At 32.1% G+C, this 24,220-nt stretch overlaps 1 protein-coding gene and 1 long non-coding RNA gene across 2 annotated transcripts in view; one reads left to right on the top strand and one right to left on the bottom strand.

The window, feature by feature from the left end:
- The window catches only part of LOC139516643 (uncharacterized), a 681,292-nt gene that overhangs the window by 387,720 nt on the left and 269,352 nt on the right, over positions 1-24,220 (top strand). The window lies entirely within an intron of this gene.
- On the bottom strand, positions 999-23,064 carry LOC139516625 (glutamate receptor ionotropic, kainate glr-3-like). Its single transcript, XM_071306826.1, has 11 exons — positions 22,727-23,064; positions 21,516-21,706; positions 14,398-14,583; positions 13,125-13,226; positions 9,028-9,216; positions 8,696-8,790; positions 5,530-5,620; positions 4,477-4,804; positions 3,421-3,638; positions 2,670-2,935; positions 999-1,862 (listed from the first exon to the last, which is right to left on the bottom strand). Exons 1-11 carry the CDS (start codon positions 22,887-22,889, stop codon positions 1,562-1,564), a joined length of 2,130 nt encoding a protein of 709 aa, XP_071162927.1. The 5' UTR covers positions 22,890-23,064; the 3' UTR covers positions 999-1,561.

The following is a 24,220-nucleotide window of genomic DNA, read 5'->3' as shown; positions in this document are numbered from 1 at the left end:
GTTATTTGTACAATATCTAAAACCTTAATCTCGGCATTCCAATGGCAACCAATTGTGCCCCTCTTCTTGTCGACTTGTTTCTTGTTAATTATTATGAGGTTAACTTAATAAAGAAGCTTCTGTGGAAGAAAGATATGAAGTTAGCAGTATCCTTTAACGTTACTTTCCGCTTTATAGATGATGTTCTCTCACTAAATAATTCAAAATTTGATGACTTTATTGAACGCGTTTATCCCATAGAACTAGAGATAAAGGATACAACAGATACAGTTAAGTCTGCCTCATATATTGACTTACATCTAAAAATGACAACTAGGGTCGGTTGAAAACACAACTTTATGACAAAAATATTATTTCAACTTCCCAATTTAGCCATGGCATTGTCAGTTTATTTTAATCTCTTATAGTCTCTTTTAATCGTGGCATCTTTGGTGAGATTATATACAACTACTAAAATTATATCATACACATTTACTTGACCTATTTGATGCGTGGACTTAAATTAATCTCTCCCTCTTGCTCTCTCGTTATTTATTTACAGCTCATTTCATAGAGTGTGTAACCAAAGTTAATATCTTTGATTAGCTTGCTTGTTAGCTGATCCGTGAAGTCATGGTTAGGTCACGTATACACCCTCCTTTCGAAGTAGCCTAGCCCAACAGACAGATAGATAGGTTATATGTTGGACTAGTCTACTCTTAAAGGAGAGTAGTTTATCTAACCTTACAATGACTTCACGGTTCAGCTAACAAGCAAGCTAACAAAAGATATTTCCTTTGGCTACAAACTCAATGAAATCGGCTGTAACGTTAAAATCAACAATTAGTTTCAAAGCTTCCTTTTAAGTAAATACAATAATGATAACAAATAATGTTAACACACATTTATCATAAAATATTTTCATTGACATCTGAATAAAACAAGGACAGAGATCAATATCCTTTAACTTATATTTTCATATTAACAATGTAAGACAATATTTATCAAAATGAACTTAAATAAGACACGTTTTCTTCTGAATAACATTTCCTAATTTGGTAATTTTATATTTATTTAGGTGAAAAAACACATATTTTGCAAGATACATAGGCTTATTCGAAGTTTTAATTGCTTATGATAAGTGGATCGTAAAAGAGAATGATTCCAGATTAATTCAAAAGTTATGAAGTAGTAACGAATCGATATGATAAAATGAAAATAAGATGTTCAAACTTGATATGATAATCGTTCAAAGTGGACTGAAATGAAACATACAACAGTATATATTATTATGTTTTAATTTAAAAAAAAGGTCGTAGAAAGATAGTTTTAAAGACCATCTACAACTTACTTACATGGATGAGTAGTTCACCATATACTTTGAAACGCATGTTTTATTCTTTAACATTCTATATTTCTCTTTGTTTAAATGAAAATGAATATCTTGATAAACAGCAATTGACAGCAACAAAATACAAAAAGAAACATAATCCATGCAACAACAAATACCGCCATAAATCAGGTGAAAGTAATGGTTTCGAATAATCATCCCGATCTGAAATTATTATTTCATATATTGTTTTTAGTATGAAACATGTACATCTAATTTCGGTGTTGTGCTGACATGTCTAATCATTTGAGGTTTTTCTTTTCCCTTTCCAATTTTCTCTCTCCATTTACAGTATTTATGTTTACAAAACTCCATGCACAAGGAACACGAAGCCACGAAAATGCCAATTCCTATCAAATAAAATGCACTTTGAACATCTATAAGCGTTATTGCATTAGATTCTTTTAGAATAGATTCTTTACAATTTCCAGGTTTTGGCCAATGTCTCAACCTCCATATTTGAAGTAATCCACTTTCATGTATTGAAATTATTCTAAAAACAGAACAAGACAAAACACTTTGAATATATTAAGGACACCTTGACAATAATAAAAGAAAGTAATCTTATATATTTTCTACAAATTGTTTAGAATACCAAAAAGTAAACAACATGCTAGTTAAGTAGTCACGAATCTCAGAAATAAGAGAAACCGGATCTCATATTGGTTTACGTTGCTTGATGATGTCTTTTGACTAAATGAATAGCTAGTTATATGACATGTCCGAGTTTGGCTTTAATTTATGCCCCTTATGGTTTCTCAATTCTTCAATGCTTGTTTACCTTTAATGTCTGAGCTGTCAAATAGTTGATCTCGAGACATTAACTGTTAAAACATGTGACGTTTAAGTTATCTGTCCCTTTTCAGCTTTTTAAATCGGCGATTCAATTTCCACTTAAAATTATTTGTTATTTTTTCTGAAAATGCATACAATGTAACATACTACACATAAATCTTCCAACAAAAGTAAACCATGTAACCCGCTATTTCCTTTTTAAACAGTAACATAGTAAGTAATGTTTGAATTTAAAAATTATTAAAGAAACGAAAATTTCAATTCCCTCTAGCAATGTCGACCCTATACAGATTTGGCTATTATTTTGAGGTCCTTTTTGGTCATATGTATATAGCTCTTTGTATGTGTTGATGCTTATCCACCTTGGCTTTTAAATATTCGTTATTTAGTATTCCTTATGAAGCGCTATGATTTCGGACGCATTGAATTGATGCAATGAGTTTTCATTTTCATTTCTGACTTTTCAAATCCTCATGATGTTATGCTGTGTAAACAAAATACTTACTCGTCCGTAAAAATCTTGGTAAATGGTGAATTATTTGGTAGTGCCATTGCGTACTGTAATTGGAGTACTTCAGCTAATGTCATGGCCAATTCACAATTATCTATCATAGTCATATCAAAGAACGTTTTGTCTACAATAAACGCATAATTTCCTTCCAGTACTTTGCCTATATGTTCATCACCTATATAACTCAGGACCCTTGTATCAGATTTATTATACTCTACAACCCCGCTCCATATTTTTTTGTACTCTGGTATTTCTGATGTCTGTGAAATAAATGGAAATTAGGAAATTTTAAAAGTACCATTTTTTTACCATTTTTGCTTTTATAGTTTTTCCTTAATATCATTATTTATATAAACATTAGTCGAAATTGAAACCATACTGTCTATCTAGATTTACAAAACATTTAGTGAAATAAGAAGATTATATGAATGCAAATTAATTTTGCTTTTCTGTCTGATCACATTTTAGATGTCAACTATTACTGTAGTGACTATATGTATTGGTACTGCTTTTACTTTTCTCGTACAACATTAACAAATACAGTCTTAGAGGTTTTGTAACTAATGCCTTATTCTAAACCTTGAACATTCAATACTCAAACTACTATTTGTTTTACCACTTATTTTAAATCAATTCCTCTAAAATCAAAGTAATATTTAAAAAATAACGTGTGTATAGCCATTTCTTATCATTGTATTTTTCTTCAATCTTTGCCTCAAACACAAGAACTGGGCTGTCATTTTACCTTGAAAATTTGTTCGAAAATAGCTCCTCCTTGTATTCCCCATTGGTATTTATCCTGTGCAACAAGTCCTGAGAGATCTGTGAAAGGTAGTTTTTCTTTTGTCACTGTCAGGAAGGCAATTAGGTTACCACTGTAAGTAGCCATCATAATTATACAGAATATCCACCAGAAGCTTAAAAGAGTACGGCCTGATGAAGAATCTGCCATATGTGCACCTCCTACCAAAATAAGAAATGCATATTATTTTATAAACATATGATAACCAGGTTACATAAAAATCAAAAGAGACATCATTCTAGATTTACATTCATTAGGCGAATTTATAGTAAACACAATGTAGACCTAGAGGTACATATACCGAAACACATGAAGAGCTTTCTGACCAAAAGTAAGACCTCCGATTAATAGTCAATTCAATAAGTATACTTAATATTTTTAATTTGTGAAATCATGTTTTTATCCTTGAGTTTTTATTTGCTGTGAATAAATTTCTCACTGGCAATTAAGCATATCTCATCTATATTGTTCACAGAAAATAGTTGAAACATTAACAATAAGTGGCAAAATTACCAATTTAGAGAAACATTAATTTATCGATGTTCCATCTCGTAAATTCATTAAGAAAGTACAGATCAAAATAAAACAAAAACCTGAGGGAATCGAATAAACTTTAGACGTGGTGAACGCGGGAGCGACGACAGCACGGACAGGACAGGATTCATTGTAAAAACATTCTCAGTCAAAATATTTCAAAAATTAATCCTGAAAAAAATTGGTACATACATATCTAATGACTATTCTGGTATTCAAAGATCTGAGATCATGTTTGAAATGGAAGAATTTACAAATGATTAAGACATTTATAATACAAACTCTATCGAAAACCCTGGGTTAACAACTGGTTATATATACCAGTCTTTTAATTGTACGCAAGGCGTGCGTTTTGTCTACTTAAGACTGATCAGTAACTCCGATTCAAACCAGCTGAAAGGCTTATTCACACATTACGTAAAAGTTGTTTAAAAGCGAATAGCAAAAAAACACATAATTAATTACCTTGTGTCAATAAAGCACCATACATATACCAAAAAGAGTCTGAAAAATGATGCAATCCTGTGACTTTACTCCTGTCTTCCAATTTTCTATAGTATGGATTGTACTTTTCGAAGAACAAAAGGAATAGAGATGAAATTGGCAAGGAAATGAAAATACATAACAGAACAGTTGTGCTGAATGGATCTATAAGTGTTCTCCATTTGGTTACATTTGGATCAGGTTTTTTCATCAGGATAACGGACGGTTCATAAAAATATGGATATGTGAAATCTATAACTCGTTCCCTGTCTGTTTGTATTGTCAAAGGTGCAGCCACTATATCTACATCCTGGAAGTAAAGAAAACACAATATTTATAAAAGCAATGAATTACGGATCGCTATACTCATGAAATACATGATGAAGGAATTTCTTAACAACATTTTGCAACTATCAGACATTTCAATTATATTTGGAGTCTTTATGAATAATTTTTCAAAACTGTATTACACAATGCCTCTGTGACAATCTCTTCCGATTTATCTTGCATGAATATGTCAGAGAACAGTTATATCCTAATGATTTGTGAGAATACGCAAATCAAAAAAGGGTTTTCGTATTGCTCAGTCTTCATTTGTCTATGTTGCGTCTGTGCGCTATTGTTTGTCTTTTTCAGCCATAGCGTCGACAGTTCATTTCTGATCTATGAGTTTGAATGTCCCTCTGGTATCATTCGTTTATCTATTACAATGTAGGGTACTATTCGTTGGACAAATTATATCAAAATAATAGCAATTATTAGAGGTTCTAGCTGAAAATAAGGACACTTTTATGTTGAGGGGATATAATTTTATCAATAGACATACTATTTTTTTTGCTTTTTAAACTTGACTAAATCACCACTATACATAAAAACTCATCCACAACAACTATTTACATGTAACTTCATACCTTACTTACAATGTTGTGCCTAAATTATAAGAAACAATTTTGGCACATGCAACACGTTCTTTATAAAAAAAAATGTTTCGTTTAAATTCAAATTGTAAAGATATATGTTGACAGCAATATTCACCCTTTGTTGAAGTTGTCCTACCAAACCTGTCCATGAACCATTCGGTGTCTCTGTACCCCATTGCCCATCTGGAGGCGATGTTATTTCATACCTACATAATTATAATCATTGATATGATTTAAAACTGAATATTAGCCTAATGACCCAATTCCTCGTTGTCGGCATTTTGGGCAACCTCGAAAATTTGTAGTGACTTTAATAGTTGTATGCACCATTTAAACATTCTAAATAACTTTTTTTGTTAAATAAAAGTGGAAAGAAAAAAAAATACCGAACACCCAGTAAAACTCAAAATTGAAAGTCCTTAATCATACGCAATCAAAAGCTCAAACTCATTAAACGAATGCATTAAAGAGGGAAGAAAGATACCAAAGGGACAGTCAAACTCATAAATTTAAAATAAACTGACAACGCCATGGCTAAAAATGGAAAAAAAAAACAGACAAACAATAGAACACATGACACAACATAGTAAACTAAAGAATAAACAACACGATCCCCACTAAAAACTAGGGGTGATCTCAGGTGCCCCGGAAGGTTAAGCAGATCCTGCTCCACATGTGGCACCCGTCGTGTTGCTTATGTGATAACAAATCCGGTAAATTGTCTAATTCGATAGGTCACATTCTTGAAAGGGAAGGGGATTGTAGTTACGACGTATGAACATATCCGATATCATTTGTGAAACGGTTATTCCATAAAGGTCAACCAACTCGTGATGGCGTCCGTAAAATTTACGAAGGGATGATTTCAACTTCATTTGGAACTCTTGGTTTAATAGCTTCCTTGTGAGCAGCAACTCTCTATCAAGAAAATCATGTTAGGAAATGCAAGCACGGGAATATCGTATCAATAGGGAAATATATACCCCGTATGCAGGTGCTGCTGGCATGTTGCTTCTTAGAAATGGAAAGTTAACAATAGCAAAGCTGAAATCATCTCTTTTGTCGTAAAGTTTTGTTTTCAATCGACCCTCATTGTCAATTACTAGATGTAAGCCAAGATATGAGGCCGACTTAACTGTATCTAGATCTGTAGTATCCTTTATCTCTAGTTCGACGAGATAGATGCGTTCCACATAGTCACCAAATTTTGAATTATTTAGTCAAAGAACATCATCTTTATAGCGGAAAGTAGAGTTAAAGGATATTGCTAACTTCTTGTCTTTCTTCCTAAGAAGTTCCTGCATGAAGTCAGCCTCATAATAATAAAGAAACATATCGGCAATTAAAGGGGCACAGTTTGTTCCCATTGAAATGCCGACAGTCTGTTGAAAAACACGTCCGAACGTAACAAAAATGTTGTCAATCAAGAAATCAAGCATTTTGATAATATCAGTTTCAGAGAATTTTTTGTTTGAATCAGAGTGATCCTTTACAAAGTAGGACGTTAGCCATTCTTTTAGTAGTATACCGCTGTTCAAAACTCCTAAATCCATGGACAAAAAACTAAATCGGGGTAACAAACTAAATCCGAGGGAAACGCATTAAATATAAGAGGAGAACAACGACACAACACTAAAATGTAACACACACAGAAACGGACCAAACATCAGACAAAATCCCACGAGAATAACAAATATAACATCAAAACCAAATACATGAATTTGGGATATACAAGTACCGTGACACGTCTTATCGCAATAGAAATTACACTCAAAAGAGAAAACAAACGACGCAACGTTAAAATGTAACACACACAGAAACGAACAATAATATAATGGCCATATTCCTGACTTGGTACAGGACATTTTTAAAGGAAAAAATGGTGGGTTGAACCTGGTTTTGTGGCATGCCAAACCTCGCACTTTAATGGCTATGTTAAATATAACATTGAAATGACAACATAATATTACAGGACTACAATACAAATAAATAGGAGAACGTATTAGACAAAGAAACACATGATTAATGGATAACAAAAAACATCCGGTTTAAAATTCAATACGCCAAAAACGCGCCTCGTCCACACAAACTCACTAGTGACGCCTAGATATAAAAGATCGAAAGTGAAAAAAAGTAAAAAGTTGTACAGCACTGAAGATAAAAAGTTGAAAAAGGTTATGTCAAATACGGCTATGATTTTATGCAAAGCAATACCAACTCTTTCCAATTAGTTTGGAATGTGGATTACTTGTGTAAAGAGTAGAAAAGAAAAATGTTTTAATACTGTTACAAGATGAAAGAGAATTTGATTGTATGATCTTTGAAATTTTTAAGTATCCACATCTGATTCACGCCACCTAGAATAGGCAGTTTCACAATAACTTTGAAGCCCGTCTTTGATTGCTGATAAAATAGATGTTAATGATTTAGAAACAGGTCTCATGGAGCACTTGGAAGACCCAGCAATATACCGTTGTTTGTAAGGACACTTATGTAGTTTAGGTATTCAATACAGACTGAGTGATGGAAGATCCAGTTCTTCATCTTCGGTTAAAATTCCAAAGGAACATAGAACAGACCTATTTTTTTATACATAAATAAGGCCGTTAGTTTTCTCGTTTTAATTGTTTTACATTTTCATATGCGGTATGGACTTTGCTCATTGTTGAAGGCCGTACGGTGAGCAATAGTTGATAATTTCTGTGTCATTTTGGTCACTTGTAGACAGTTTTTCCATTGACAATCATACCATATCTTCTTTTTTTATATTCAAGACCAGTGTGTTTTATTTGTTATAATCAAACCGGTTTTTGTTTCTTCATGTGAACATTTGTTTTAAATAGGACGCGTCTTTCTTTCATATACCCCTGGTTCAACTTTCTGCTCAGAAAAGGATAACGTTTTACAAAGTCTAAGTAGCATAATGCTAACAAATATTTAAGTGTTATTTTTTCCTGTCTGAATTGAAAACATATTTTTACCAAGTCAAGAAAGTTAATCTGTTCAAGCATATGGTTTATGACAGAACAAAACAACAAAGACATCAGATGTTGACAAACACCAGCTCAAGTCTGTGAATGTGTATGAAGTAAATAATGGTAATTCTTGATTTTCAAAACGACAATAAATGATAATTGACGAGATTTCTGATTGTTCCGGCAGGCATGACACATTTAAGTTAATTATTTAGTGACATTAAATTATCAAAATGGGTAACAGTCAAATGAGCACATGCTTTTGTTGATCCTTATTTGAAACTGTATAATAATTTAGATACTTACGTAAAATTGAGTTCATGGGCAAGTTCCTGAAGTAGGTCGATTGAAAATCCTGTATAATTGTTTGTTTTGATATCATGGACGATAAATGGCTTCCACTGCAAAATGCTTATTCATATTATTCATAAAACATGTGATAAAAAAAAACATTCTAACATCCTAAGAAAACTACAAATACACTTTCTGTTATTAACTTTTTTCGAAAAACCACATTTTATTTTAACTTGTGTATTGTTAAACGATGATAAAAGAATATATACTTTCTACAATCATATATCCAAAAGAATGAAATTTGATGAAGATAATAAATTACATACAAGTTACAAGCTACTTACTGGTAATAAGCTGACAATGAATTTTCGGTTATTAAAACCGAAATGTTCGTTCGGAAAGATATCTTTGGAAAAAAGTAATCTTCCCGTTAACTGTGTATATCCAATAGTACTCAGCCCTCGTTTCGTTTTATGCCACATTAGTGTTTTGATTGGTAGCCATGCACAATCTTTCAAATCATCGGAATCCATCTAGAACGACATTAGTGAATAACATTATATAGGTCATGAACTCAGTAAAGTCTGGATTTACTGACAACGACATGGTAAAGACTCATAAGACGACGGGCAGATAAGTGCAAAAAAACATGACATTGAAAACTATAGACTGGGTTAAACGAACCCCATCAACGCTTGAATATTATCTCAGATCTCCAGAAGTTCGAGGAACTATTGCTATACAGATGCATGGGTAACTGTCTTGTTGTTCATCACAAAAGATATAAGAAAATGTGGTATGTGTGCCATTGAGACAACCCTCCATACAAGTCACAATTTATAAAAGTAAACCATTACAGATCAAAGTACGGTCTTCAACACCAAGCCTTGGCTCAAAGCGAACCTCAAGATATACATGTATATAGGGCCCCAAAAATGACGAGTGTAAATCCATTCAAAGGGGGAAACACAACAGTCTAAGCTATATAAAAACGAAACACGAGAAACACTTATGAACCACATCAACAAACGAGAACTATTGAACATCAGTTTAATTTCCTGACTAAGGACAGGTGCAAATATTTGCAGCGGGTTTAAACGTTTTAATAGGTATCAACCTTCACCCTTATCTGAAACTATACACATTTATTGATGATTCTCAATCTATGAAGTCACAATCTAGGAACATAAGACGGGATTATGGTTAGACAACTGAAACATGTCATAGGTCATCTTTGACACAGATATTTAAATGTTTTCACATTTCGCACGTCGGTGCTTTTTACAGCTTTCTTTGTTTAATCGACATTGCACATTTCTGAATACTATATGTTGAATGTATTTACTGTGACATTGTTTGCATATCTTTATGAGTTTTGTTGAAGGCTGTCAATTATTCTATATACTCAGTAATCATGTAGTATGCACATTAATTTGCATCATAAAAATCAATTGTTCACACTTATACTCGTAGTTTCAAATAGTCTCATCGATAATAGAACTTGTAGGTTAGCAAGTCAATATTAACATGTTTATAAATTGACTTTAAATTAATATTGATGATATTTAAATCAATAACTCGAGTCCTTAAATTTCATGCTTAACAAATTTTAAAAAGTAAAAACTATTATCAGTAAGCGTTAGGACTTGTTCTCTCTTCAAATATTATCCTATTAGACCTTTTCAACATCTCTCGACACCGACTAATGACACCTACAGTTTATAGGTAAAATGGATGGGTCGTCTCAAAGACAAAAACCTTCATGATTATCAATACGTTACATATTGGATTGGCGCCCGCCGCGGTTATATACTGTCTTGACTATATAGCTTCATAATACATGTCAACCAAATAGATAAATAAATATATGTATCTGTCATATAGTTTTCTTATTTTGTATGTATTTACACGACATTTCATGTTGAATTATTAAAACAAATACAGCAACCATTCTGCATCCTGGTCCGCTTCTCTTCAATTTTATGATTATGTGAGTCTTTTACCAAATATTTGCCGCAAGTAAATAACGATTAATTTGTTGGTGTAAAATTTAAAGCTTTGATGAATTTTCCAAAATTTATAAAATAAAAGAAGTAAATACTGGACTGTCCGTATCGTCCGTACAACACTTGTGAACACGACCAAATTGGTATTTTTCAACCGGTCTTCACCTTAGTTGATGTACATATTCAATTTCTGGATGGATAATCACATATAGATTTTGAAGGTCTAAGGAAAATATCATATCTATTTTGATTTTTTTTATCAACGGCGGACTTCTCCGCCTCAAGATATTTTATTAGACTTGATGTTTTCATGATTAATTTTGAAGAAAAAAATATAATTGACTTCTCGTTTTTATGTTACAACATCTAAGCAGTACATATTTTTTTTTACAATGCGTATATGGAGTTTATATTTCAAGTTGTTAGTTAACACTATAAAGCTCGTTGACATTGCAAAATCAATATGGTCAGTGCTAAGCAAGCGCTTTGAGACCATAGGCTGATGTCCCGAAAACAACATGCATTGTCCCTTCGTCATAGTGTGCTTCCTCTGTTCCTGAAAATGACCTTTTGGATTCTTACAAAAAGTTGATACACTGTCATTGCTGTATTTTGTTTTGTTTTCACCGGGTCAGAATGTGTTTCTCTATATCCAATTTGCGGAACAAAGTTTTGTACCTTTTTCAGTTCTTTTTTTTTCGTACTTTAGATTTTTTTTTATCTCATCTATGACCATACATAAGGGATGTTTTTTGGATCAAAATAAGGAGAAATGCATTTCCCGGAGGACTGTGAGACAAAGTTTATCCAAATAGTCATCCTTTAGTTACACCCTTTACAACACCTCAAATTAATCGTAAGCCATAACATTTGAAAAAAAAACCAGCAAATTTAATAGCGTGATTGGTGAATACAGAATTCGAGTGGAACACCAAATTGGTGAATTAAAAATATACAAAGTATTGAGTACATTATGGAGGCACCCAAGGCCAAAACTAACAGACACTTTGGAAACATGTGCCGCCTTTGTAAACAGACATAATACATTGTTTAATTGAATTTTAAGCACAATTAAGCATGCTTTGTTCTTTTCATTTTCCAAATTCCACCAGGACAGCTAGAACGTCAACGTATCAAAAGATAAACTATAAAAAAAAATCATGTCATTTGGACTCTGTAGGAAAGTTGTATCATTGTCAATGAAAGTAATAAAATCAATAATGATTTCATTTATATTTATTTTTGAGACGACCCTTCACATTTTACCTGTCGTAGTCGTTCTCAACTGTAGGTGTCGAGAGATGTTGAAAAGGTCTAATACTGAGCATGTAAAGTTGCTTTGTAATTCATTATATAAAATGATTATATACTGCAGCTGTGCTATTATAGCAGTCAAATTGCATTGACCGTATATTCATATGTGATATAGTCACTGACCGTATATCGCCTTGTTTATGACGTTGACAATGTGTTTCCGTAGAGTTTTATTTATGACGTCAATAAAACATACAGGTTCGCGGAAATTCTACATCTTCCGCTCAAAATGAAGAAATGTTGTTAGTTTTACCTAAATACTTCGATATCTACTCGGCTCGAAACAGGTAGAAATGCTAGGAACAGCCTCGCGTTCTACCTGTTTCTAAGCCTTGTACAAATAACATTGATATTTCGAGACAATTTATGGTTATTCTATATATATAATATATGCTTTTATTAATATGCGAATCTGGACAGGAGCGATGAATCTTTAGTATTAATTCGTGTTGTTTTGTGTTCAGTCAATTTAGCGTATGAGCTACAACATGTATGAGTCGCATCTCAACCATATAAATTCGTCAGAACAATTGGAAAAGTAAGATAATTTAAGTGGTCAACTTTTTTAGTCTCATTATTAGTTTCGGTGATTACCATAACAATAATTAAAGCACAAATGTAACTAAATTTCAGTTTAAAATGTTTCTTTCAATTAACATGTCCTTTAAGGATGTTTAAATGGAAATTTATTAAATCAAGAATTGAGTATTGATCCTATCATCGAAGGGCATTAATAAAGGACCAAACTAAGCTTAACATAGGTTGATATGTTAGGGAGGTCCTTTCCGAGATATTTGAATTTTCAAAAACGGGGGAAATCATTATGGTTTCCGTGGACTGAAACCTTATATTTGTATTTGCATCATTATATATGGTCTCAATTTAAAAGAAAACAAATAAAAAAATTTGCTTACAATTTAGATGTATACCTTTTAAGAACTATTCAAGTCTTAAACCTCACCTAAGTACCTTCTGAAATTAGAACATAGGCCAATGTCTTCAACGGTTTTATAGTAATGGATACAAGATTTTGTATGAATGCTTACAATTTTTTAAATGTGTTAATGTATTCGAATAGTTTTTAATTGACATATTTAATGGTCTTCAGTACGACAACTTACGTCATAAAGTCCTTCTATTGCAGCTTCTGTTAATGTCTCTGGATTAGAGTTGTTTAAGACACTCATATGCTTGAAAACCTTCCTGACACTATCTTCTAGATTCTACATATAAAAACCATAAAAGTCGGAAAAAGTTTTTAAGTAATTGTTGTAAGAAGCACTTTGTCTTTCTAGTCTATTATTTTTCTTCAGAAAACGTATTAAATCTAAAATATAGATTAGCACATACGACAACATTGTATCATCTTCTCATCAGAGCAAAGGAGTGGTTATGTTGACAATTTGGAAAAACAATTAGCCAACTATATATGAAAAAACGACTTAAAGTCTCATCTTCTCGGTCCTCTACAGTGACGTGTGTCGTATTAATTGTTAGAAATCTATATATTTAGACTATTTGTTGAGGAGACTTATCTTAGAAGTCCTGCTTTCAAACTAAACGGACATTCCGAACACAGAGGTCAATGTTATCGAGTGTACAAGTATGCACCTACTAGATTTCTTTCTTCCAAATGTCGTCATGTGCAGTATTCTATTTATAAAACACAGGTAAAATTAATTAAAAACATTTTTACTAGCAGTTTAGATTTTGATATTCAATGCTGACAAGGGGAAGTAATTTGTGTTATCATTGTGTAATTACAGAATCAATTAGGTATTTGGCAAATGGACTAATGTCTGTCTTATATTTTATAGGTTGAGAAGATGGAGATTACTCTACCAAATGTCAAATATTTTGGTATGGATTCCAACAGATTCCCAAAGCTCAACTTAAAAGATTATAAAAACGAGGTATCTTGATGAACCTATATATATTTATGTAATCAAAACTGAAAGTTATTTTACAAATGGCAAAATCAATAGCTCAAACACATCAAACGAATGGAAAATAACTGTCACATTCCTGACTTGATACAGGCAGTTCCTTATTTCAAAAATGGTGGAATAAACCTGGTTTCACAGCTTGCAAAACCTCTAACTTGTATGACAGTCGCTTTAAATTTAATTATATTGATAAAAAAAGTTTGAGCGAAACACACAGACATAACAGTAAAAATGTTAAAAAAATTGCCATTACAATGTATTTCTTGTTCTCGTTTAAGGATACTTAAAAAAAAATGTTTTCACAATATATGAAGTGTGCATTTAAAATTGGTTGCTTTGTTGGATATTTCTGCAATATTTAGAAAATAAACACAATTTGTGCTGAGAATTAAGCAACCAATTTAAAATGCACACTTCATATATTGTGAAAACCATTAATTTAGCATACTAATTCATTTTGTTGATATTTGTTTAGAAGCGATGTCGGATATTGTATAACTGCTACATTGTCTAAATCAGAACTACTGTTTGTTTCCATTTCTGAGAGATCACAGTCATGAAAAATTCCAAGCAGCCATTTGGATTTGTGAAGTAGGGATGATCGAACCATATTTTTTCGTCCATAATCAAAGGGCTGTAAAAATACGAATCTTTGTTAAAATATTGCAAAAGAAATACTTAGAATTTCACAGTACATTATTGGTTATTACATAAGAAAATAAACAACTGCTCCAATTGATATTATTAGTTACATAGTGTGCTAGTGACCTAATACGGTATATATGGGGTCAGTAAATTCCATATGGGGTGAGAGCGAAGCTCGAATCCCCATATGGAATTTACTGACCCCATATATACCGTATTACGTCACTAGCACACTATGTAACGAATTTATCTTACCGACTATCTTGACGTGTGAAATTAAGACTAGTGATTCTCAAAACGAGCAAGTCTTCAATACTGTTAGCGCTAGGAAAATACTTCCATTAATAGCTACAAAAACAGATGCCAACAATAACGACTTGTAAGGTTTAAATGTGTTTTATGAATTTGTTTCAATCTGAATCATCAATTTCTTCGTCTGTTGGAACTTTTAAGATTTTTTCTCAGTACCGTTTTGTTTTTTACAAAGGGACATAACACCATTACTAACCGTGTATTAAATAAGCCCCGCCCCCTTCTTACCTAATAAGGAATATAAAGGGACGTAACTCCACTACTAACCGTGTATGAGATAAACCCCGCCTCCCTACTAACCTAATATCAAATATACACGGTTTGCACGCGGACGCTTTTAACCAATCTTATTCCTGGAAATGTATAGGAGGTAAGATAAAATGCACTATAGATTCCTTCCAACACCAGAAGCATCATACACCGTTAAGTCTGCGTCAATTTTGCCTGCGATAGTTGAAAGATTCCAAAAGATTTCTAAATTCTTTAAAAAAAAAATAACAATAAAAATAAATAATAGAAAAAGCCCAAAATTTTAAATTCATAAATGGACAGTTTTAGAAATGTTTGTTGTATATGAGTATTAATGGGCGAAACATGATAAAAGGCTTATTTGAACATTAGTAGACTACTGCCAACTTAGACATACTTTATTATAAGCGAACGATTTATAAACGACTTATTTTAAAATCGTAAAAACCGTGCCCAATAGATTATCGGAAATCAAATTATAATGACTATGAACGTTCTCAGCGTTAAATTATTTTTAGATTGTAAAGATATTAACTACATTTAAAGAACAGAGCACGTAGTTCTAATTATCACTTTTAACAACTTTTAATGGATATTGAATTGAATAATTTAAATCGAATCAATGTTCCTTCATTTCTATAATAATCACATTCAATTCATATGGGCTAGTGAGACATTTGTTCATTAGCAATTATAACCAAGTCCGGAAAATGGCAGTGATATCTTATAGTTCGTTTCTGTGTGTGTTGCATTGTCGTTTTTTTTTTTTTGGTTTCATTTTAATGTTTCTGGTGTTTCGTTGTTTTCCTCTTATATTTGAGGTGTTTCCCTCACTTTTAATTTGTAACCCATTTTTGTTTTCTCTCAATCGATTGATGACTTTCGAACAGCAGTATACTCAGTCTATGGAAGAAGCGATTCTATAAAAGCTTTTCTTATATCAACGAGCGATATTGTCTTATATCAACGATTTGCATTGTGGGAAATTTCAGACGAATGTTAGCATTTGTACGAAGAAAGGAAGATTTCTCGGTATAAAGTAATGACTCTTTTCTTAAAACAGGGTGACATTTAACATGACATACGTCTGGTGTATTATTTTCATGAGTTATTTTATGTAATAACAAGCAAGGTGTATTTAAACGAGAAAATTGAATTATTAATTAAATGAAACATAAATGCACGATTTATCATTTGTAGATGTACACATTCTATAAATATCATGTAGCAAATTCAGTAGAATGCATTTGAGATGAATTCAATTGTTTGCTACGCCAAAATCACCTATAAGTCAACGATACTGCTATATTTTAAAATATCAATGCGATATTTGTCTTATAACATAGCGATGATTTTTTAATATCAAAAATTAATGAATGCGATACTTTTCTAATATAACTGCTATAGTTTTCTAATATAGATTTAATACGATTACACGTCACAATGCATGTCAAGAAAACTGCAAACATAATTCACAAACTTAGATCATGACCAGTTCAATGTTTTAGGATCAACATCACTGAAATTTCGTAACTGTAACACAATTAACGCTTACATGAACATATCATTCCGAAAATGTTGCTTGACCCTATTGATAGTTGAAAGTGTTAACATCCTGTTCAGCCTATTGTTTTCAATCACATGGTTTAACCAACTAACTAACATGTTTAACCCCGCCACATTATTTATGTATGTGCCTTTCCCAAGTCATGAGCCTGTAATTCAGTGGTTGTCGTTTGGTTATGTATAACATATTTGTTTTTCGTTCACTTTTCTTTTTTATAATTAGGCCGTTATTTTCTCGTTTGAATTGTTTTACATTGTCTTATCAGGGCCTTTTGTAGCTGACTATGCGGTATGGGCTTTGCTCGTTGTTGAAGGCCGTACGACGACCTATAATTGTTAATGTCTGCGTTATTTTGGTCTCTTGTGGACAGTTGTCTCCTTGGCAATCTAACCACATCTTCTTTTTTATAATTCTATTTGAAGTGATGATGCAATGGCGGAATTTTTAAGCGGTTGCAAATACGTTTACCGACCTATTAGATTCTAATTTACTGGTCACACTGCTATAGTTTACCCACCTTGGTAATATCGAAATAGACAAAAAATATCATTACTTAAAAGAAACATTCATTCAAACAATCCAATCCAATACAGCTCCAAATTACAATGAATATTCAAATGGTAAAATCAATAATCCAAGCAAATTAAAATGTCCCGCTCTTTGAAGATACCAACTGAGTAGCCTCAGACTATAAAAATTGGATAACTTCAGATACAACGAAAATCAAAAATCTTGTCAAACAGAAATATATTTATTATTAACATAGCAAAAGATATTGAGAAGGAAGACAGTTCTTTTTGGATACCAAAGACTTTTACCCGTTGGTAAATCGATATCTCTATGAACATAATCAGCTCGCCGCGTGGACGCTCTTTTACACCGCGATGACCGTGAGGGTATTCCGATGTATTGTTGCCACAGAGATTTGACTTTTGTTTTTGGCTAGTTACCGATCGTATAAATACGCGAACTTTTCTTAGTGCAAAATAACAATCCGTATCGCTTGTTATAAATTAATTTCTTCAATGAGTACTAAAAAAAATGTTTAGAACACAAATAAATAAGATGTAAATGTCTTTTGACGTTAGAAATGTGTATATTCGTTCATTCGTTCATTGTGTATTAATTTACGTTTTTTGATTGAGTTAAGTCTGCCAATTGATATTTTATCGTGTGTTTTTCTATGTTGTGATATTATGCTATAGTTTCAGAAAAAGGGAGAAGGTTTGAATCCATTAAAACGTTTAATCCCGCTGCAAATGTTTGCACCTGTCCACAGTCAGGAATCTGATGTACAGTAGTTGTCGTTTGTTTATGTAATATATACGTGTTTCTCGTTTCTCGTTTTTTTTATATAGATTAGACCGTTGGTTTTCACGTTTGAATGGTTTCACACTAGTAATTTTGGGGCCCTTTATAGCTTGTTGTTCGGTGTAAGCCAAGGCTTCGTGTTGAAGGCCGTACATTGACCTATAATCATGGTTTACTTTTTTTTAAATTGTTATTTGGTTGGAGAGTTGTCTCATTGGCACTCACACCACATCTTCCTATATCTATATATCTTTTCTATATTCATAAATTTAGATTGTTCAGTTGGAGGACTGGAAAGCAGTTATTTATAAGGGGAAATTTTAAAGATTTATAGATGTAAGAAGATGGTGCATGAGTTCGAATGAGACAACTTTCCATCAAAGTAATAATTTGTTTAAAGTAAACCATTGTAGATCAAAGTAGGTCCTTAAACACGGAGCCCTGTCTCACAGCGAACGCCACGCTATATAGGAACAAGAACATTGCTAGTGTTAAACCATTCAAACAGGAAAACGAACGGTCTAATTTAAAAAAAAAAAGGAGATTCAAAAGTACAGGTCAATCATTTTGATACTTAGCTATTTGATTATTTGATAACGGCATTGTTTATTAAACTCTTATTTGATAAGATGTGCTTCCAAAACCAATTGAGAAATTTGTAAGATGTTACCAAAAACAATTTGAATTTAAGCAATGGTCTTAAAACTGCTTATTTACATACAATACTACTAAGAAGTAAAATTTAAAAAAAATACTGAACTCCGACGAAAATTCAAATCATAAAGTCCCTTATCAAATGGTATAATCAAATGATAAAACACACCAAACGAATGGATAACAACTGTCATATTTCTGACTCGGTACTGGCATTTTCTAATTTTGAAAATGGTGGATTGAACCTGGTTTTATAGCACTTCACCTCTCACGTGTATGACAGTCTCATCAAATTCTGTCATATTTACAACGATGCGTGAACAAAACAGACATAATAGGTTTAATTGTCAAAATATGGATACAACAGTGAATCGTTCCCAAAGACGGAATCCCACTCGAAGCCGTTCTTGCAATATTTATCTGGAAAGGTACAAACTCTTTCTTCATACTAATACCAATCGGTACTAATATTGATATAACAAAAACACCGCTATGATATTTCAAAAGTATCGCATTGATATTTTAAAAGTATCGCATTGTTTATTTATGTATATAAGAAAAACACAGCACTTCAAATTTTACACTGACATAAACTTAAGCTTCTAACTAACTTCTGCATGTATAGTTAGACTCAATTGTTGATTATATTTGAACAATAAGTTTTAAAATTAATATTTTCTTAATTTTTCGTTGCCGAAAACAACATTTTCCGCATGGAATGTCTGCATATTTACAATTGATATTATACAAATACAGCCTTTGTATGAGGTCGATACTATACAAATATTGCCTTTGTATGAGGTCGATACAAGGATATATTGACCTGAAAGAAGTATATTGACTGAGGACGAAGTCCGAGGTCGATATACTTCTTTGGGTCGATATATCCTTTATTAACCTCATACAAAGGCTATATTTGTTATATTACCGAAACAAAAGACAGTAATTGTTTTATTTCATATTCTGAGAGAAAAAAAATGTATCTAATGACAAACATATACCAAAACAGATTTTACATGAAACATTTTACCATAACGTTGCATGTAAAAGCGCGTGACGTTTAGCGCGGTGAATAACACTTTCTTAGGTGAATATGCCTTTTTATTCAAAATCCAATTCATATAGAGAAACCTACTAAGATAATACCAATATGGAATAATAGTTGTTATTTCATTTACTTTTTTTTGGACATCTTATGTATTTGAAGATTTTTTTTCGTCAAATAATCGATCACAGATATCATTTGTTTCAAAACGTTAAACAATATCCTGAAATCTATTACATGACGTCACAAAGTATATCGGTTTTTAGATATTCTAAAATTAACCGTGCAATATGCGTTTTGCCGGTCAATATGCTTTTTGCTATCCGCCGTTTTCTCTCTACCTTCGAAAATACAGTTTAACATGTGACTATCTCTAAACGAATCAAATTTGATAAAATATACGAATTGATAATATTAGACAATATCGCTATGTGATATAAGAAAAGTTTTTATCGATACGCTTCTTCCATAGACTGATACTTCTGTTGCCTTTATATATAAAAATTAACTTTTTTAATATAATGTGATCCCAAAGAAGGGTAAACAAATATGACTACATGAAATATCTTCTTTTTGCTAAAACAAATAAATCTAAGAGCGGTAGGGTTTTTATAATTCGATTTAAAGGGCTTGACCGTTAAATCGCGTTATCAGAGGAAGGCAAGACTTGCGACAGTTCATGCACAGGTCAATGTAACGCGCATGTCTTAATTCGATTACACGGCATATCAATTTTAACAGCTAAAGCACTCCTCACAATATTTTGAATGCACGGTCTGCTAGGAAGTAACTGAATTTATCTAAGGTCAGATTGTTGAGTTTATTGTACGCATGATTAATGTAAACCCACCCATCCCTCCTCTTTCATTTTTTCGATACTGCTGTTTTATGTCTTATTTTACAGATTTCTGCTTGTTTTTAACCTCAACATAGAACTCCTGTCACGGCTTCTGGATTTACAACTCTTCACCAGTCTATAAACACAATTAACCACAGTATGACGTCCATCTGATGAGTGATAACGGATTAACAGTCATAGTGTACCGATAAATAATGTTATGATAGTCTTTTAGCAGAGTTCATCACTAGGTCGAACTTTATAGGCTGCACCAGTACCGATGAACTTGATTTATCACTGTATTATTATTTAATTTAGAACATTAATCCATGTTATCTTCATTTCCACCTCAAACATAGTTTCTCATGTTGATTTTGGACATCTGTTGCCAGGGTTCAAGTCAGCACCCCATTATTTCAAAAAAATTATTTCATTTTAGTTTTTATTTGAATTTTGAATTTTATTTATCTATTTTATTTGCATCTAATTTACGGTTGCCCAAAGACCTTTGTTTGTGGGTTGGTAACCGACAGAAGCCATGATCTTACTTCGCCAATAAAATATATTTTGATTTTAATAACGTCTTCTCTCTTATAATGGAAGTGTTAATTCATCTTCATGTCTTATCAACATATTTCGAAGCACGGATATCGATGTATCCTATAATAAACACATGGGTTTTATAAGGCTTCAAGAAGATCGTATTTTTTTATACTTAACCATCCCTTTACGACTTTTTGTTATAGACATAAAACCAACGCACATAATCGAGATAACAAAAAGAGTACAAACAAGAAAAAAGCACAGAACACAATTGCCAGATGTGTAAGTATCGAGGAACGCCAAAAGTATGTTACCCAAATAAGACTAAACAGACGAGGTTAATAGTATTAAAAAAACAAAAACAAACGTACACTCGCAAAACTACTGTTTCTTTAATTTTACCTTTTCTAAATATCGTAAACAAGATTCCAAACGACATAAAATTGTACAGTTTAGGCTTGTTTCGTCGAACACAGATGATTTTCCATCCATCAGAGAATCTATCATTTCTGAGGTCATGTGCTGCAAACTATGGACATCGGCAAATATACCGACATCAGACAACCCTTGATACAATAACATTGCCTCGTGTTCTGTAAAGGATACAACAATTTATTTCTTATTTGTATGCTCTATATAATATAGAAGTAGTTTCATTCTTCAAATTCTACATTTGGAAAATATCAGCCGCAAATATACGGATTTACGATAGAATGTTATCAAGATTGGTAGACTCATTACTGAACCTTCGTTTTCGAGCAATGTTAAATTGCAGTTACATTGTATCTATATCTCAGATTGTAACAAAGCAAGTTTCAGCAATATTGGCTATATCATATGGTGGCCACTTTTCTATTGAACAAGAAAACTGGCAATCGTTGTCAATGCAGATCAGATTCAATTATACTTACATGTAGATGCTAGCAATGACAGAACTCAAAACCTCAGATTTGACAGCATAGCGATCACTACAGTTAGACTACTTCGAAAATTTGTTTAAATGTGACCAGGTTAGGTTGTTTTGTACTTTTAGTATATAAACTGATTGATTCTAACAAGAAGCAGTCATAATGCTTAAAAACAAGTCAACCAAGTTTTTTTTCCAAATAGCGTTTTCATATCTTAATCAATAAAAAACGCTCGTACATGGTAATACTATTGGGACTTTTTCAACAAAGTTGTACTCGTAACATTTATACAGCCCCAACAGAGATATGAAAACAAAAGACTGACATAGCATAAGTGTTTAAGTCGACTTCACGATTTCGTTGCCCAATGCGGTGTTTTTGTGTCTGAAATCACTAACGACATCATACGCAATTTTTTTATTTTTTTGTTTTGTTGGAAATATTTGTATTTTTTAAGACAATTGTCAGCCGTTTTCGATTCTTATTTACTTGTTTTGTTCTTTTCTTGCTTCTAAATCAAAAATATAATTTTCCTGCATTGTCATCATTTAGTAATGGCAAAACTATAGTTAAGTTATATTACTTGCGTACTTTCCCATACGAGAACATTTTAACTTTATAAATTACATGTGTAAATATATTTATAGGAGAAATTTGGAGAATTGTATTACATTGGTTATAATAATAGGATAAATGTCATCTTACCTGTATCATTGTCAAAGACTATGCAAACTGAAGACCACTTCAAGTGAACGATAACAGAAATCAAAGTGATAGCTGCACCAGTCACGTTGTTAAACAGTGGCTCCTGGTATCTATAATTCCCTTCAGGTAGTGAACATTCGTTTGGAGCAATGGTTGTCGTCATTAAGCAGTCTTTATGTTACGTTACCAGCGTGCTTAAATTTGTCAATTAGTCCTTTCTCATATCAATTACAGGACATGCCGTCAAGGTATCATTATAATCAGAAAGTAGAATATTTCCTGCAAGCACTATATACTGCAAACTATAAATGATAATATCGCAGTTAATAATAAATTTAAATAGCAAACGATCAAGATGAGTTTTAATGTGATTGTTAAAACCAAATTCCACTCTACCCAATCGCAAATCAATGACATACCCTAGTTTGCCCTATGGTTTCAACATATGCTTTTAAAATCAATTAGGCTTTCGTGCAGAAAGCTTTGAACCAAATAATGGGAGTTTAAGTGACAATAAAGAAATATCAGAAGAAAACCTAATTACTAGCAAGTCAATTAGTACATTGTAAAGGAAGAGTAAATTACCTCTTTTAATATGGATATTTTTTTACTTTTATTGATTTTTTTTCATGTTATTAGCTATTAGTTTAAGTTAGAAAAAAACACGTTTTCAGCTACACGAAAGACATTTAAGCCATAAGGGATTATGTATATTGTTGTTGGCACAGCTGCATTATAAAATCTTTACATTAAGAAACTTTAAGACATGAAAGGCTATTGTATTTAAAAACATTAATTATAGAAGACAAAATATTGAATATATTCTAATAATGAATTATTCAGTATGATGATGTGCCCTGGTGCTGGAGTTTATTCTGCAGTTTTTTATCTTTTTTTTTAAGTAGGATATTTAGCTAGCTATAAAACAAATGATTTCAGAAATACATGAACCAAGTTGGAAATATGCGAGGTGTTTTTCCACTTGTTTCCTTGATTGATAGCGTTCGATTTAAGGCCTTCTATTTTTTTTAAATTTATTTATGCTAGTATACTTAAATACTAATTACTATATGATTCAAATTTTGCGGTTTGTGATTAGGACAAAATGATTTCTAAATCTTCTCACAATTTACATATATGCATACACATTTGCTTCAATTTTCGATGTTCAGAAACCAACATCGTCACATATGAACCACAACGTCGTACAAAAACGTATCTGATTTCAGCCACAACGAAAAAGAATGTTATATTACTACAAACCCAGCGTACTTAAATGATAATAACAAATAAAATATTCGAGGCTATAATAAATTTGTTCTTAAATTAGCAAATCAAAATTGGAAATTCCCAATTACAAGACTTGCCAAAAGTAATTTGCTTTTTTTATTCAATACTTTTTTAGCTATTAATACATATTCTTCATCAGATAAAAATGTATCCTTTTTTCATAATTCATAGGACGTTACAATTCAAATACACGCAATCTTTCAA

Source organism: Mytilus edulis, chromosome 3, assembly GCF_963676685.1.
Source record: "Mytilus edulis chromosome 3, xbMytEdul2.2, whole genome shotgun sequence".
NCBI lineage: Eukaryota > Metazoa > Mollusca > Bivalvia > Mytilida > Mytilidae > Mytilus > Mytilus edulis.
The sequence above is the reverse complement of the archived record's forward strand: the minus strand, read 5'-3'. Positions and strand labels throughout refer to the sequence as shown.

Bases quoted from the DNA above. Each gene is read 5' to 3' on its own strand.
- LOC139516625 (XM_071306826.1), bottom strand. From the start codon at position 22,889: ATGACGACAACCATTGCTCCAAACGAATGTTCACTACCTGAAGGGAAT. The intron at 21,707-22,726 runs GTAAGATGACAT...TATCCTTTACAG, and splicing joins AGTCTTTGACAATGATACAG to AACACGAGGCAATGTTATTG. The intron at 14,584-21,515 runs GTAAAATTAAAG...GTATTTTTACAG, and splicing joins GTTTACGATATTTAGAAAAG to CCCTTTGATTATGGACGAAA.